Here is a 17,295-nt window from a genome sequence, read left to right as displayed (position 1 = left end):
CTTCTGCTGCATCCAAAATCTATGGGACTGACGTTGACTGCAGTTCCATTCAAACACCCCCTTCCTGCGGTCCTGCACTGATTAGAAATGGGGGGACTCGGGTCCCCCATTCTAGTGATTGACCACCAACAATCAGACATTTATAACCTATCCAGAAATATTGTCTCATATAGAGGAGCCTTGAGCTTAACATTTCCATTGTTCTATTTTTTGTTTCCTTGAAGATAAGCGGCATCAACATTTTCGGACAGCCGCTTATCTCCACTGTGGAAATAACTGATCCTTTGATCAGAATGAGCATGTTATTGGGGGAGGGGGGAGTAGAGGAAGATACATAGAGAAACTATTTATTGTGCATTGTATCTATAGAGATGTGCAGATTTCCTGCCGTGGTTATTAATGGATGTGCATTTTTTTGTCTTTCCGTACAGGTGGAACCGGAGACGCTCGCCACCATCCTCTGGATGGACAGTTACAATTTTGTCCTTTCAGCGAATCTTCACGGAGGAGCTGTTGTCGCAAACTATCCATTCGATAAAACGAAGGACTTTCGGAGCAGAGGTTACCGCCGCATGACGAGCTATACCGCCACCCCTGATGACAAGATGTTTAAATCGGTAATTAATCCCATGCAATTCACACATGTTCTGTAATCATTGGGATCACATGAGGCGCAGTTCTTATCCCGCCATGTAATAAAAGCAACATGGGCTGCGCTCCTCTATTATTTAGTAATAAATATATATAAGGCTGGACTTTCAGATTCTGCATTTTCAGATGCTTACATATGGACATCATGGAGGAAGCATCCCATACTCGTCACCTATTAGGCAGAACAGAGAGATGTTCTGGCACCCATTAAAGGCCACCGATCAGAAGGATTAATCCCATTAGAGTAGACATGCTGCCTGTTAGGGTTGATACTGCTGATTAAAACGATACCTGTCTTGTGAAAATCGGTTGCTATGTTCTGAAGAAACAATACTTTTAATCTTTAAGCAAAATGAGAGCTTCCGTGCACAAAGGGGAGGGGCCTGTCCCCTCCGTGCTCCCCAGCTTTCCAGCGCTGGCCACGCCCCTTGATGCACTGAAGCCCTCGTTTGCTTAAAGATTAAAAACCTTTTTTTCTCAGGAACGCCGCAACCGATTTTCACAAGACAGGTATCATTTTAATCAGCAGGATCAACTCTACCAGGTAACATGCCTGCTTTAATAGAGTTGATCACTCTTTAAATTAAAATGAACACTGCTGATTTCCTGGGGTTTCCAGAAGGTGGACTCCAAGGCAGATTACTTACAGTTGTCAATAAAACGTACCTGTAGTTCTTGTCATGTCTGTTTTACGAAATACTTCCATTCCTCATGATTTGTCAATGCTAGAGCAACTTTCTGTGTTGGGTAATTACTGTGCAACCAATCAGATTGATCCTTTCATTTTCCAAAGGAGCTCTGAAAAAATGCAAGATGGATTCTGATTGGTTGCTAAGGGCAACTAAGCCTTCGCCATGCACCAGTGCAAATGCGGAACCCATCCACCTCTATTAACTCAGAATGCCCTACTGGAGGGGGGGGGGGGGGGGTGGATCTTGTCTGGTTTAGTAAATACTTGTATTCTCCATAAATGTATCATTGAGGATCATCATTTTGTTCAAGTCTGCATTGTGCTGTTCCTCTCTTATTCCTCCTGCAAATTTGTGAATAAATAGACAATGGTACCTTTCCCTGTGTCAATATGGAATGTCTTTACCCGGATAGCACTGACTGAACAATGCTAGATTGCGTGAGAACATGCCCTACTGACAAAAGGAATGACAGGATCACACGAACGTGTACTGCCCGTTGCCGTATCACGGACCGCATTTGCAGATCCGCAATACACGGGCACCGTTCCGTGTCCATTCTGCATCACGGATGCGGACCCATTCACTTCAATGGGTCCGCAAATCCGGAGAGGCGGAACGGAAGCACGGAACGGAACACTACGGAAGCACTACGGAGTGCTTCCTGGGGTTCCGTTCCGTGCCTCCGCACCGCGAAAAGATAGAACATGCTCTATCTTTTTGCGGAACAGAGGGATCGCGGACCCATTCAAGTGAATGGGTCCACGATCCCCATGCGGCTGGGCCACGGTCAGTGCCCGTGCATTGCGGAACGCAATTTGCGGTCCACAGCACGGGCTTCACACGGTCGTGAGAACGAGCCCTTATTCATAAATTTCCAGGAGGAATCACAGAGGGACTGTACAATACAGGATGTTAAGAAAAAAAGCTTCAGATTTAATAGGGAATGAGAGTATCTACTAAATCGGAGAGCTTGGCACAGTGTTTTTTTTTTTAAGTGGATGTGCTATAAATATGCCAAGTTTTGCCATATTGCGCCAATTTGTGCCACATTTTAATGTCTAGGTGCACTCACATTAGTAAGTGTGGCTCGCTGTGTAGTGGTTGCTGTTTACAGATCTCATGACCAGATTCTTTGGATGATCGAGTAGTAGTTTTTACAAATAAAGGGATCGGCCACTAGTTTTTTTTTTACAAATATGCTGGAAACAGCACTATGAGCATGCTTACCAACACTGCAGTTGGTTTTAATAGACCCTGCCCCGGGAACCCCCCCAAACCATGCAGGTCTTCCCATTTCTGGGCAGGGCTTACATAAGCCCTATGCGTTTTGGCCAGGGATGGCGTGAATTCCCAAAACCACATGTCAACATACATTTTTTAAGACCAGTTGTTAAAGGCATTGTGGGGATTCGCTCTGGTAAACGGGATAAGCGGACGCATTATAGAGGCACCAACCAGTTTGTAAACCAAAAGTTCAGTGTTTAAGTCAATCTTACTATACTCCCTACCTATCCTATTCAGTGGGATTGTCTCCCCCTCACCCACCGGACCTACCGTGGGCCCCTCCGCCTTGGGTTTCTGGTGTTCTAACACCTCAACTGGGCCAGGCCTCGCTACTGGAGCTTTCCCTATCTCCCGGCGATCAGTATGTACAACGGCCGGCCACAGGGCTGGGAACGGAAAGTCTCCTCCTAGTATCACTTTATAGTGCATGCTGGTGGTTAAGGCCACCTCATGGATCCGCCTGCTGGCACACGTGCTTAGGGACACCAGAGCAGTGTCTTAAATCTCCATGTATGCTGAGCACCCCAACTTTCCAGCCCGTAAACTCTGTGGGTTGCACCAGGGAAGCCCTCACAAGAGTCACCCAACTCCCTGAGTCCAGCAAAGCCACCACGGGAGTGACTCCCACCTCCACCTGACACAAAGGTTCGTTATTGAGAGTTTCTGGAGTGTCTGACGCACCGACCCTTCTTGCATACCATGACTGTCGATACCCAAAGTTTACGTCCATGGGCTCGGCCAGGTGGGGACAGTCGGCCCGTACATGGCCGGGCTCAAGACACCGCCAGCAAATTTCTCAGCTCAGGCCACCGGGTCTGGCGCGGGGATTTTGTTACACCCTTCCCCAGAGTTCCCCCCTGGAGTACCTCAGTAGCCCCATACCGTTCGACCAGGTCCACCATCTCCAGGGCACTAGTAGGAGACGTCTGGCCAACCCAGCACTGGAGGGGTGGGGGCAATGCCCTCCAGAATTTGTCAGCTACAATACAGTCCAGTTTCTTTGGGGGTTTTTTCGTTACGCCATTTGCCGTATGCCATTAATATTGTTATATTTGAATAGTATAGGCGTTTTCACATGCAGCGATGCCCATGATGTTTTTTTTTTTATATTTGTAAATACTTTTTTTAAACTTTTTTTAAAGTCACCTTGGGTGACAATAACTGGCAATCATTTGATTGCCCTAGTCTTTATTTATGGGTAAATACTCATCAGTAAAGACTTCTTTTGCAGTGCCAGGCATGCTCAACCTGCGGCCCTCCAGCTGTTGTAAAACTACAACTCCCACAATGCCCTGCTGTAGGCTGATAGCTGTACGCTGTTTGGGCATGCTGGGAGTTGTAGTTTTGCAACAGCTGGAGGGCTGCAGATTGAGCATGCCTGCACTATACCAATACAAGCCTGCCACCTGGTGGCCTGTATTGGTATATACATCTAATTGACACAGAAGCCTGCTTGAGGCTCTGGTCAATTAGCTCAGGGTAACAGGCTCCCCGATCTCTGCTAGGGAGCGCTTTAACCGGACCGGAAGCGCGCTACTTCCAGTTCCGGTCTGCGCAGATTCTGTGGTCATATTTGACCACGGCATCTGAAAGGTAAGATGTATGCGATCAGCCTTATGGCTGATCGCATACATGTGCCGCGGGTCTCTGCTATTTAAAATGGCAAAATAGCAGGCTTAGGCGCCCACTGCACGAGATAGCGGGCGCCATATTTAGGGACCGGACAATTCATTGTCAGGTAGTGGATAAGGTTTCTGGAAATTTGATGTGTAATGATTGCTCTTTTTAACAAATAGTTAAGACGTTGAGATGTGGAGAGACAATGAAAATGGGTTAATCTTTCAAGTCACATGTACCGTATTTTTCGTTCCATAAGACACACCAGACTATAAGATACATCTAGGACCTAGACCTCAGATCAGACCCGCAATCTTCATCAGACCCCAGTCATCATCAAACCCCCAAATTAGACCCCAAATCCTCATCAGACCTCAGATCAGACCCCCAATCTTCATAAGACCTCATATGAGACCCCTGTTTCTCATCAGACCTCATATCAGAACCCTATTCCTCATCAGACCTCAGATCAGACCCCCAAATCAGATGCCCATTCCTCATTAGACCTCAGATCAGACATAAAATAAATGGATGCACTCGCTAGTATTCACTCGCACTGCCAGTTTCCCTCCACTTGTTGAAGGAGCATTCCCATATCATATTCTGTGGGTAGGGCATAAGTGTCCGCACCAAGGTTGAGAATGGAGGTCCCCCAACCCCTGTCCTGTCTGATGAAATGTCAGCAACATTCAGGCAAAGAAAAGATGAAGAGGTGGCAGCACATGTTCACAGCTTCCTCCACTTCTTGGCATAGCCTATAAATATTAAAGGGGTTGTCCATGATAGAAATGTTTTGTTTTTTTTGTCTAAAGGCAGGGAATGCTTTAAAGAGAACCTTTCACCGATCCTGACATTGTGAACTAAGTATCATGACATATACAGTGGCGCCCAGGGATCTCACTGCACTTACTATTATCCCTGGGCGCCGCTCCGTTCTCCCGTTATGTCCTCCGGTATGTTCGGGGACTTGGTTATAGTAGGCGGAGTCTGCCCTTGTTCTGCTGGGCGTCTCCTTCTCCTAGGCTGTAGAGCTGGCCAATCGCATCGCATGTGAGCCTAGGAGAAGGAGACGCCCAGCAGAACAAGGGCAGACTCCGCCTACTATAACCAAGTCCCCTAAGTCTCCGCCTACTATAACCAAGTCCCCGAACATACCGGGGACTTGATCCCTGGGCGCCGCTGTATATGTCATGATACTTAGTTCACAATGTCAGGATCGGTGAAAGGTCCTCTTTAAAACAAAACAAAAAAACTGCAGTATATTCACCTCTTTATTCCCCCGCTGCTCCAGTATGTAGGACACAGGGCCATGGAAGCCAACGATCAGCTGCATGGAAGTAAACTGAGACTGCTGGGGAACATTGGGGCAGTGGTGTGCATAACAGGCGAGAGCAGTTTTTTTTATTTTAAAGCATTCCTTGCCATTAGAAAAAAAATTATACCCTGGATACCCTCTTCACACTAGCTGAACCCTTGTTTAGTGGCTGATGTCTTGGCACACACCTTAGGTGCAAGATATCTTTCTGGGCGCTGTTTGATTTGACTTTTTGGGCGTGTTTTGTGATGGATATGTATGTTTTGTAGTGTCTGAGGCTCCAGGACAAATCTTGTCTATTGTTTATTTTTCTGGACACATTCTGTGCTATGATTGTCCTTTTGCTATTTCTTTTCGGCCACCTCTGTAGTCATTTGTGGTTTTCTTTGGACATTTGTTATGTTCTGGTTTGTGTTTGTAGACACATTTGCAGTGGCTGATACCTCTGCACATGAAGTTTTTGGATATTTTTCTGAGCCGCAACTGTCGTATTATGGTTGATCTTTGTAGACATGTTGAATGGTTGTTGTTGTTTCTGGACATGTCGTATGGTGGTTGATCTTTCTGGACATGTACTTTATGGTGGTTAATCTTTCTGGACGTGTCGTATGGTGGTTAATCTTTCTGGACTCGTATTGTATGGTGGTTGATCTTTCTGGACTCGTATTGTGTGGTGGTTGATCTTTCTGGACTCGTATTGTATGGTGGTTGATCTTTCTGGACTCGTATTGTGTGGTGGTTGATCTTTCTGGACTCGTATTGTATGGTGGTTGATCTTTCTGGACTCGTATTGTGTGGTGGTTGATCTTTCTGGACTCGTATTGTGTGGTGGTTGATCTTTCTGGACTCGTATTGTGTGGTGGTTGATCTTTCTGGACTCGTATTGTGTGGTGGTTGATCTTTCTGGACTCGTATGGTGAGTGTTCTTTCTGGACATGTATGGCGGTTGAACTTTCTGGATATGGATTGTATGGTAGTATGTGGTATACTTTTAATATACTGCTCCTTTTGAAATTGTAGCCTTAATTTATTACAACTCTGGCATTGTTATATTCCGTTTTTATCCTAATGAAAAGACAACTGAAAAAAATATGTTTAAAAAAAAACCATTGCATCTACAGATACTAAAAATGTAAAAAGAAATACAAATGAATATAAAAAAATAATAAATATAATTTTCAAAATACACAAATTTTTTAAAATGTAATTGAATGAAGCTTGCTGATGCTACAATCCTGTAAAAAAAATTATTTTATCAATAATGAAATAAAACAACAAAACAGAATGACAATATTTTGCAATTATAAAAAAAAAATCATATATTTTTTATTGCGTACTTAAACCTACCTCAATTTGGGGAAATAGAAAAATATACAACTTGTCCCAAAAAAAACAAGACCTCAAATAACTACACAGACATAAAGGGCTGGTTCAGCTTAGAAGACCCATTTTTACAAACTGCATTAGTGATTTTTTTTGTTAATCCAGGGGGTATCCTCTTTAAATTCTTAATCACATGCCCAGAGTGGAGAGTAGCTGCAATGAGGGTCTCTTGCTTTGCAGGCTTGCCTTGTCCTTCATTAGACAGTCAACCCTTTGATTTGAATGGGCATTGTGTAATGCCTCAGTTCCCCTGTGGTGGCGCTACATTTAAAGTGAACACTTGTTGCCAGTCTTCCCCACAGATAACAGCTGATTGCTGGGGTCTGAGCAGGGGCACACTTTGTGGTCCAAAGTGGACAATCCCTCCAAACCCAATTTTGGCTGGGTCCTTACTATTACTTAGATCAGGGGTCAGCAACCTTCAGCATACCAGCTGTTATGAAACTACAATTCCCAGCATGCTCCATTCATTTCTATGGGAGTTTTGAGACCAGCAGAGCAATAATGCATGCTGGGAGTTGTAGTTTATCAACAGCTGGAGTGCCGGATGTTGCCTACCCCTGACCTAGAGGTCCTAGAGGAAATTTTTAAGGGTCCTAGGCTTACCTAAGTATTACATTGTAATGTAATGTACGTTTATATGTGGTTTGGGCAATGATTAGTTGATGTTGAACTTAGTTTAACTATCTTTCCACAGCTTGCAATGACATACTCGTATTCCCATGGCTGGATGCACCATGGCTGGAACTGTGGAGACTACTTCCCCAGTGGAATCACCAATGGAGCTTCTTGGTATTCTCTTTCTAAAGGTAAGAACCATCTCAGCGTCTAATATGGTGCTTAGTTTGTATTCTCCTCTGATTGTATCTCATCCTAGTTCTCAGAAGGCTTCACAATGTTTCAGCTGAAATTACATAAACGGACTTCAAACAAAGGAAACCACATCTGTTCCAGTGAATCAAAAAATTGTCGAAATGTAAATTTTTTTGTGATTTATATTTTGGTTGAGTTTCCTGGAAACCTCATAGTGAAAACACATGAAACTTGACTGTTTGAGGTCATTGAAGGCTAAACTGAGCAAATGCCTAAAATAGTTAATGAGATTATTTCTGGGGGTGAAAATTTTTCCTTGCACTTGGGCTGCCGGCACCACTGTGCTCATAACTCACAACATTCCAGGTCCTGTCTTAATTATTCGGCTAAACATGGTACAAAAGACATCTTTGTTTTGTTAGGAGGCTCGCCGCATTTGAGTCATTGATAGCACGTTTGGATAGTTAGTTGTTATGGCATATTGGTTTTATTTTACTACTGTCATTCAATATTCTTCTGGGTAAAACCACATTCATACCTCTCCATACATATGTCTTGAGGAGCCATGCAGGATCAAACGAGGCTCTTGGGGCTGGTAGGGCCATGGCTTTGAATTTAACCAAGGCAACATATCCATGTATGCCTAGATCTCCTCTGAAAACTCTGGTTTCGTTCCACAATCCAAACACATACGGATTAGGTTCATTTTGTAGTCTAAGGGGTTTGAACGTACAGAATGGGGGGGGAGGGGGGGTGTTCTGACCCAATATCTAGTTTAAAGTGTGAGGCCCATGTGACAATATAGCTATGGTTGACTATACCGACCAACATTACCTGATATCTGTCAGACAGCGTCACCTTCAATGATGAGGCTTTACGAAGAATCCAGGCAAACAGTACAATAACAGCAACAAGACATTGAATACAACCATGAGACATGGGGCTTGATATGGGGCCCTGGGCAATGTGGGTCAGCACCTCTCGCCAACTTTTCTCTTAAAGGGGACCTGTTACCAGAGTTTTGCTATTAAACCACCACCATGATGCTATAGTGCTTGTAAATACATTACGGACTGACTCCAATGCTCGGCCATGCAGATTCTGGAACTTCTAGTTCTTACCTTTCTCTCTCTTTCCTGGAGTACTGTGAAGAAGAGGTGGCTTTCTCTCTGTGGATCTCTCAGACATGATGATTCTCTGGGATGAAGGCAGGGGTGCACCTAGCCTTTCTGCTGCCTGTGGCGAAAACTGAAACAGCGCCCCTTCCCTCCCCAATGCCAATTTCTTAACCTAACCCCTTCCCTTCTGCCCATGGCCCTTCGGCTGCCCCACCTCTTGCTTCTACCTGGTGCTGCCTGAGGCAATCGCCTCAACTGGCCTCATTGATTGAGCACCCCTGGATGAAAGCCTAGTCCTCTGAGGAGTGAGCACATGTAACTTCCACTCACTTCCTCAAGAGTGAGCTAGTCCTCCTGGGAACCCGTTCACATGACAATCATCTTCTGCAAATCTAGCCTCTGCCGATGTCACGTCCTTTACCTGGTTTCCTGCCTGGGATATTGATGGGATGTGGACGGGGCATGCACCGATGAACTGAATTCAGGAGAGAGGTACAGTTCTGGTCCTGTCCACACGTGATGTCCCATCCATAGACCAGGCCAGGACGTGATGTTGGTGTAGGGCAGGATTTTCAGAAGAGGAGCATCATGTGACAAGTTTCCTGTGAGGCCGATCCAGGCAACCTCGAAACGGTAAGTATATTACAACCTTTCTCCGACAGTCATGCTCCGTGTAATTAATTTTGGGTTTGCGGGACCAGGAAGAACTCTTTTATAAGACCCAAAACCCTCATTATATCAACAGAGGTCAAAAGAGTGTTTTTTTGTCTTCTGTTTGGAGGGGCTTCCATTTTTTACTGCATGAAATACACTATAATCCAGGAAAAAATGTGCGTCATGCGGTATGTTTTATTATTATTATTTTTCTCGCATGGGTGCCTGTGGGTAATGGATACCACACGGTGTCATCTGTTAAATGCATGTGTCAAGGTTTCTGGCTAATGGAGTGGTAAAAGTGCCCATTCTACATAAAGTCAACTAACTTTGTAACTAACTTTCTAACGGAGTCACTTTGTAACTAAATGACATTACTCCTCTTGTACTGACCCCGAGTTACAGCCTGTAATAGAGTCCAAGACACAATCTGAATCTGCTTTCTAATGGAAACAGCCAACGAGCTCATTGGCAAACATACCATGTCCTAAAATGCAGTGGGACAGTTAGTTAGTTTTTTCTGCATTAGACTTTGGAACAGGGCCTGGTATATAGCTGACACCTCCTAGAGTGCAATTCTGTGAATTCTTTAGAGGACAGGACAGGACAGAATGCCAGGAGATTTCAGCTCTGAAGTGTGAATGCAGCTTTAGACTATGTGTTGCACTATAATTGTTAGTAATGCAATATATTCACAAAGTTATGCATCGCCTCAATAATCCCCCAACATACAGGGAGTGTAGTCTCATTTCTAGAACATTTTTGGCTGATCTTTTTGCGGTGTTGTTGTCATGTACAGGTATGCAAGACTTCAATTACCTTTATAAGAACTGCTTTGAAATTACACTGGAGTTGAGCTGCAACAAGTTTCCGCGTGAGGAGGAGCTGGAAAGGGAATGGTTCGGTAACAGGGAGGCTCTCATCACATTCATAGAACAGGTAAAAATTCTTCTCATTGGAAATTCTGACATTTGCTGCAGTTTGGAAAAAAAACGACAGTATAAAAATTGCATGAAAAAAACACATTAAAATGGTCGTAAACTGGATACACCTAGCACAGGGATCAGCAACCTTCAGCATTCCAGCTGTTGTGAAACTACAACTCCCAGCATTCTCCTTTCACTTCTGTGGGAGTTCAGAGAATAGTCAAGCAAGTGTGCATGATGGGAGATGTAGTTTCACAACACCTGGAGTGCCGGAGGTTGCTGACCCCTGACCTAGCATGTTTGGCTTTTACTTTAGTTGGAGCCTGTTTCTTGCTCATACAACTCAACATACTCAGTCATGGGACATTATGGAGGCCCCTGACAACTCTATGATCATAGGTTATCTGATGTATTCTGTAGGGGAACTGTAACGCCCTTCCCTGTGAGAGGCCTGAGAAGATCTGACAGACTTGCTGCATGTGAGTCTATCTGACAGATTGTTCTGTTTCTCTTTGTTGTGGTTTTGGGTAGGATCCCACCTCCCCACAGGTTCTGCTCATTAGCTATTTAGTGGTGCTATTTATACCCGCCTCTCACTATAGCCCTTGTGGTTTATATTTGCTTCTGGAGTTCTCATTTGGAGTCTCATTTGGAGTTTGGTGCTCCCTGTCCGTCTTAAGCTAAGTCCTACTCCTTCTCTTTTGTTGTGTGTTCTGGCTAGGCGTCAGGAAGACGCTGGTTCCTGCACCTTGCGCTAGGAACTGGTCGTCTTATCTCCAGCTCCCTAGCTGAGGGTTTGTTACAGTTTCAGCTAGGCTTAGGTTCCAGCGCATGAGCACTTCCAGCTTTAGGCCTCTTTCACACGGGCGTTGCGGGAAAATGTGCGGGTGCGTTGTGGGAACATGCGCAATTTTTCCGCGCGAGTGCAAAACATTGTAATGCGTTTTGAACTCGCGTGAGAAAAATCTGCATGTTTGGTACCCAAACCCGAACTTCTTCACAGAAGTTCGGGCTTGGGATCGGTGTTCTGTAGATTGTATTATTTTCCCTTATAACATGGTTATAAGGGAAAATAATAGCATTCTGAATACAGAATGCATAGTAAAACAGCGCTGGAGGAGTTAAAAAAAATAAAAAATAATTTAACTCGCCTTAATCCACTTGATCGCGGAGCCCGGCATGTCCTTCGGTCTTCATCTTAGCTGTGTGCAGGAACATGACCTGTGGTGACGTCACTCCGGTCATCACATGATCCATCACATGATCCATCACATGATCCATCACATGATCCATCACATGATCCATCACATGATCTTTTACCATGGTGATGGATCATGTGATGGACCATGTGATGACCGGAGTGACGTCACCACAGGTCCTGTTCCTGCACACAGCTAAGTTGAAGACAGAAGGACATGCCGGCTGCGCGATCAAGTGGATTAAGGTGAGTTAAATTATTATTATTATTTTTTTAACCCCTCCAGCCTTATTGTACTATGCTCTGTATTCAGAATGCTATTATTTTCCCTTTATAACCATGTTATAAGGGAAAATAATAATGATCAGGTCTCCATCCTGATCGTCTCCTAGCAACCGTGCGTGAATATCGCACCGCATCCGCACTTGCTTACGGATGCTTGCGATTTTCACGCAACCCCATTCACTTCTATGGGGCCTGCGTTGAGTGAAAAACGCAGAATATAGAGCATGCTGCGATTTTCACGCAACGCACAAGTGATGCGTGAAAATCACCGCTCATGTGCACAACCCCATAGAAATGAATGGGTCGGGATTCAGTGCGGGGGCAATGCGTTCAACTCACATATCGCATCCGCGCGGAAAACTCGCCAGTGTGAAAGGGGCCTTAGGATTTGCTCATGTTGTCAGCAGTCGGGGAAAGGCTCAGGGATTGTCAGGTGGTGACCTTTGCCTGTTCCCTAGCTTTGGGGCCTAGCCTGGTGTTTTGTTGCTTTTGTTGTATTTGGTTTGCTTCCCTTCCCTCACCTACCGTGACAGGAACCCAACTGCAATTGTTTAATTTTGCTGCAGCGACTCGGCAGGACACAGTTGTCATTGAAATTAATGGTAGGTCTGTGTACAATGCATGAACATGACAGGTCCTCCAAAGAGACTCTCTTTGTAGCTGCTCTCCTCTTTGGGTAATAGATGTGCGTCCTAAAGGGGGGACCTCCCTCTATTAAAGGGGGGGTTTTCATACTTGCTTCTGGCTCCCACCACACTGCTGAGACGTATTGGCCATCCAATATAGGACTGAGTCCTGCAATTGGGAATGTAAATAAGTATTGAGAGTGATTGCATGCCTGTGGTCAACTTAGGAAGATTGCACAGTGTCTCTAGAAAGAGACTTGGGGAGGGCTACTACCATCATTACCACCTGTTAGATACAGCCTTTGGGAACCACCTACTTTGTGATATACCTCAGAACTGTGCCTACTGCTTGTGTTTGTACTACAACCTCCATCATCTACTCAGTAAACAGTAACTTTATGGCAATGCACAGAGGCTGTATGCCAGTGCACAGAGGCTGTATGCCAGTGCACAGAGGCTGTATGCCAGTGCACAGAGGCTGTATGCCAGTGCACAGAGGCTGTATGCCAGTGCACAGAGGCTGTATGGCAGTGCACAGAGGCTGTATGCCAGTGCACGGAGGCTGTATGCCAGTGCACGGAGGCTGTATGCCAGTGCACGGAGGCTGTATGCCAGTGCACGGAGGCTGTATGCCAGTGCACGGAGGCTGTATGCCAGTGCACGGAGGCTGTATGGCAGTGCACGGAGGCTGTATGGCAGTGCACGGAGGCTGTATGGCAGTGCACGGAGGCTGTATGGCAGTGCACGGAGGCTGTGTGGCAGTACACGAAGGCTGTATGGCAGTGCAAGGAGGCTGTATGGCAGTGCAAGGAGGCTGTATGGCAGTGCAAGGAGGCTGTGTGGGCATTGAAAATGCTCTACTGCATGACAGTGAATGCTCCTGTATAAGTAGGGGTTATGCAGGTCACCATATCCAGAGGCTGATGGAAGTCATGGCTATGTGCGTCCTATAAATGAGCTGCCTTCATCAGCAGACCTTCACTTAAGGATATACCTATAAAACAAAACTTAAGTAACCTGGGAGAGGAAATTGAAAGAGGAAGAAGAGAACACTAAGGCTACACATGATGGCCCCTACTCGCCTGAGGCCGCATTAACCGCATACACTACGCACTTTGTTGGGTGTCCAGCGTCACGGTTAATATGAACAGACCGCGCTCAGTGATACATTTTGTTTTATAGGCCCCTGAACCCCGACCGCCCTTACTGGTAGTAGTCATATAGTGGAGGAATAATTGTCTCTGTGTTCCTTTGGCCAAGTAGGAATTGGGGCCTTTAAAAACACAGAGCGCTTTGTGAAGGGCTGGCCGATGTGTTTGTATGTCTTATTTAAGAGCACATAATTAAATGTGACACTTTGATTAGCAAATCATTTACTCTAAGGGTGGGATTGTAAAGAGAAGCGTTCCCCCACGAGCCCCCGGCCAAGTCCTTTCCTCCTCTAAACTACTGTATGTACATTGACCAGGAGTTCATTCTCTCCTGGTCTTATATCTTCATCATTTGAAGGGGCTGTGCCACCATTAAGTATTATTCAGTATGAAATACTAATTATCTTTGTAATTCACTTTCTGTTACAAAAATGCTCCAGTTGTGAGATATTCTCTTTAATATTATGGTGCCCCCTGGTGTTTAATCTGTACACCAATGTCCATGTCCAAGTACTGAGCTGGATCAGCATGGTTGCATGCGCTCAGCTCCATTGTTAACTGCCACCAGCTGTATATACTATTAGAAGCTGACAGTTATAGGCAGCTGCAGCAGAAAGAACATGCCCCCTGAGCTGTGAGAGAGAGAGAGCTGCAGCAGAAAGAACATGCCCCCTGAGCTGTGATAGAGAGAGAGAGAGAGAGCTGCAGCAGAAAGAACATGCCCCCTGAGCTGTGATAGAGAGAGAGAGAGAGAGAGAGAGAGAGAGCTGCAGCAGAAAGGACTCACCTCCTGAGCTGTGAGAGAGAGAGAGCTGCAGCAGAAAGAACATGCCCCCTGAGCTGTGATAGAGAGAGAGAGAGAGAGCTGCAGCAGAAAGGACTCACCTCCTGAGCTGTGAGAGAGAGAGAGAGAGAGAGAGAGAGATGCAGCAGAAAGAGCATGCCCCCTGAGCTGTGATAGAGAGAGAGAGAGAGAGATGCAGCAGAAAGAACATGCCCCCTGAGCTGTGATAGATAAAGAGAGAGCTGCAGCAGAAAGAACATGCCCCCTGAGCTGTTAAGAGAGAGAGAGATCTGCAGCAGAAAGAACATGCCCCCTGAGCTGTGATAGAGAGAAAGCTGCAGCAGAAAGGACTCACCTCCTGAGCTGTGAGAGAGAGAGAGAGGGAGAGAGAGAGCTGCAGCAGAAAGATCATGCCCCTTGAGCTGTGAGAGAGAGAGAGAGCTGCAGCAGAAAGAACATGCCCCCTGAGCTGTGATAGAGAGAGAGAGAGCTGCAGCAGAAAGAACATGCCCCCTGAGCTGTGATAGAGAGAGAGAGAGAGAGAGAGAGAGAGCTGCAGCAGAAAGAACATGCCCCCTGAGCTGTGATAGAGAGAGAGAGAGAGAGAGAGAGAGAGCTGCAGCAGAAAGAACATGCCCCCTGAGCTGTGATAGAGAGAGAGAGAGCTGCAGCAGAAAGAACATGCCCCCTGAGCTGTGATAGAGAGAGAGAGAGAGAGAGAGAGAGAGAGAGCTGCAGCGGAAAGAACATGCCCTCTGAGCTGTGATAGAGAGAGAGAGAGCTGCAGCAGAAAGAACATGCCCCCTGAGCTGTGATAGAGAGAGAGAGAGAGAGAGAGCTGCAGCAGAAAGGACTCACCTCCTGAGCTGTGAGAGAGAGAGAGAGATGCAGCAGAAAGAGCATGCCCCCTGAGCTGTGATAGATAAAGAGAGAGCTGCAGCAGAAAGAACATGCCCCCTGAGCTGTTAAGAGAGAGAGAGATCTGCAGCAGAAATAACATGCCCCCTGAGCTATGATAGAGAGAAAGCTGCAGCAGAAAGGACTCACCTCCTGAGCTGTGAGAGAGAGAGAGAGAGAGAGAGAGAGAGAGAGAGAGCTGCAGCAGAAAGATCATGCCCCTTGAGCTGTGAGAGAGAGAGAGCTGCAGCAGAAAGAACATGCCCCCTGAGCTGTGATAGAGAGAGAGAGAGCTGCAGCAGAAAGAACATGCCCCCTGAGCTGTGATAGAGAGAGAGAGAGAGAGAGAGAGAGCTGCAGCAGAAAGAACATGCCCCCTGAGCTGTGATAGAGAGAGAGAGAGATGCAGCAGAAAGAACATGCCCCCTGAGCTGTGATAGAGAGAGAGCTGCAGCAGAAAGAACATGCCCCTTGAGCTGTGATAGAGAGAGAGAGAGATGCAGCAGAAAGAACATGCCCCCTGAGCTGTGATAGATAAAGAGAGAGCTGCAGCAGAAAGATCATGCCCCTTGAGCTGTGAGAGAGAAAGAGCTGCAGCAGAAAGGACTCACCCCCTGAGCTGTGATAGGGTGAGAGCTGCAGGAGAAAGGACTCACCCCCTGAGCTGTGATAGGGAGAGAGCTGCAGCAGAAAGGACACACCCCTCGGTAAGTAATATATACTCAGCACTTGTGGTCCCAAAGAAGCACAGCGCATGTGGGCAGGTACAAGCCAATGTAGTAGAACAGAATCTCCGACACTCGCTGTTATACTGCTATTAATCTTCTTTATTTCATAGCATGTAACGAGACGCATTTCAGCCCGTCCCAAGCCTTTTTCAATTGCCCTGAATCATTCCATCAACTAAGATAAAATATACATAATCATGAACTCCCATATCCAATCCCATGATCACAACGTCAGATGTCCGGGTGTAATTTGAAAGTAAATATACAATCGTTACATAGTAACAGAATGGCTATATCAGAGAGAACCATAGGACATCATAGGAAATAATATATCCAAAATGTTTCCCACATTGTTTTCAATGTTGTGTCTGGAAGGGAAAGGAAAAACTGTTAGGCTAGTTTCGCATCCGCGGCAGAGCCTCCGGCAGGCTGTTCCAGCGGAGAATGCCTGCACCGTTTTTTTCCGGCCGATTGTAGGCATATTTGTCGGGTATCAGCCTGATCTCTGCCGGACCCCACTATAGACAACGGGGCCAGGAGGCAGTGTCCGGCAATGCCAGATCTGGAGAACTCCGGCAGATTGTTCTCTGCCGCAGATGTGAAAATAGCCTTAGTTACTTATGACTTCATATACGCATCATGTCATATTCTCTATGTAACCCTTCTAGTCAGAATATTTAATGTATGGACCCAGTAGGCTTTCCTACGTGCTCGTAATTTTTTTTAAATATCTCCCTCTCTTCTTTGTGATTGTACTTGTACAATAATTTGAAACGTTAAAGCCTCATGCACACGACCGATTGATTTCCAAATTTCCAAATTTCAGGGACAAAATAGTAAGGGCAGATTTGGGCAGTATGAAGGGAAAGAATAACAAGCAGTGTTAGCCACTAGGAGGAATGGGACAGTCCCATGTTTACAATGTATGCAGTGTTCACATGTAATCAGGGGGCACTCATTCTACCACCCATCGGTGACCTTACCCCTCTCTCGTCTGGTCTAAAAAAAATTGGGCGTGGGTGGCCAGTGCCTCTACATAACTTCGTCGGATCCAACGCCAGCGCAGGGCCTTATTAATACATGACCCCCTAAATATTTATTGTGGCCACCACCCTATCATTTCCATAAAGAGAATCATTCAATCTCACAATTAAAGTTCCAAATTATTCAACA

At 45.7% G+C, this 17,295-nt stretch overlaps 1 protein-coding gene across 1 annotated transcript in view; it reads left to right on the top strand.

Annotated features, from left to right (window-relative positions):
- CPN1 (carboxypeptidase N subunit 1) overlaps positions 1-17,295 on the top strand; it is a 48,655-nt gene that overhangs the window by 14,309 nt on the left and 17,051 nt on the right. Inside the window, exons 4-6 of the mRNA XM_040435090.1 lie at positions 432-617; positions 7,640-7,751; positions 10,327-10,466. Coding sequence (XP_040291024.1) covers positions 432-617; positions 7,640-7,751; positions 10,327-10,466 — 438 coding nt within the window. The remainder of the gene's footprint in view (positions 1-431; positions 618-7,639; positions 7,752-10,326; positions 10,467-17,295) is intronic.

This window comes from Bufo bufo, chromosome 6 (assembly GCF_905171765.1).
Source record: "Bufo bufo chromosome 6, aBufBuf1.1, whole genome shotgun sequence".
Lineage (NCBI taxonomy): Eukaryota > Metazoa > Chordata > Amphibia > Anura > Bufonidae > Bufo > Bufo bufo.
Note: the sequence above shows the minus strand (reverse complement) of the source record. Positions and strands in the feature narration are given on the sequence as shown.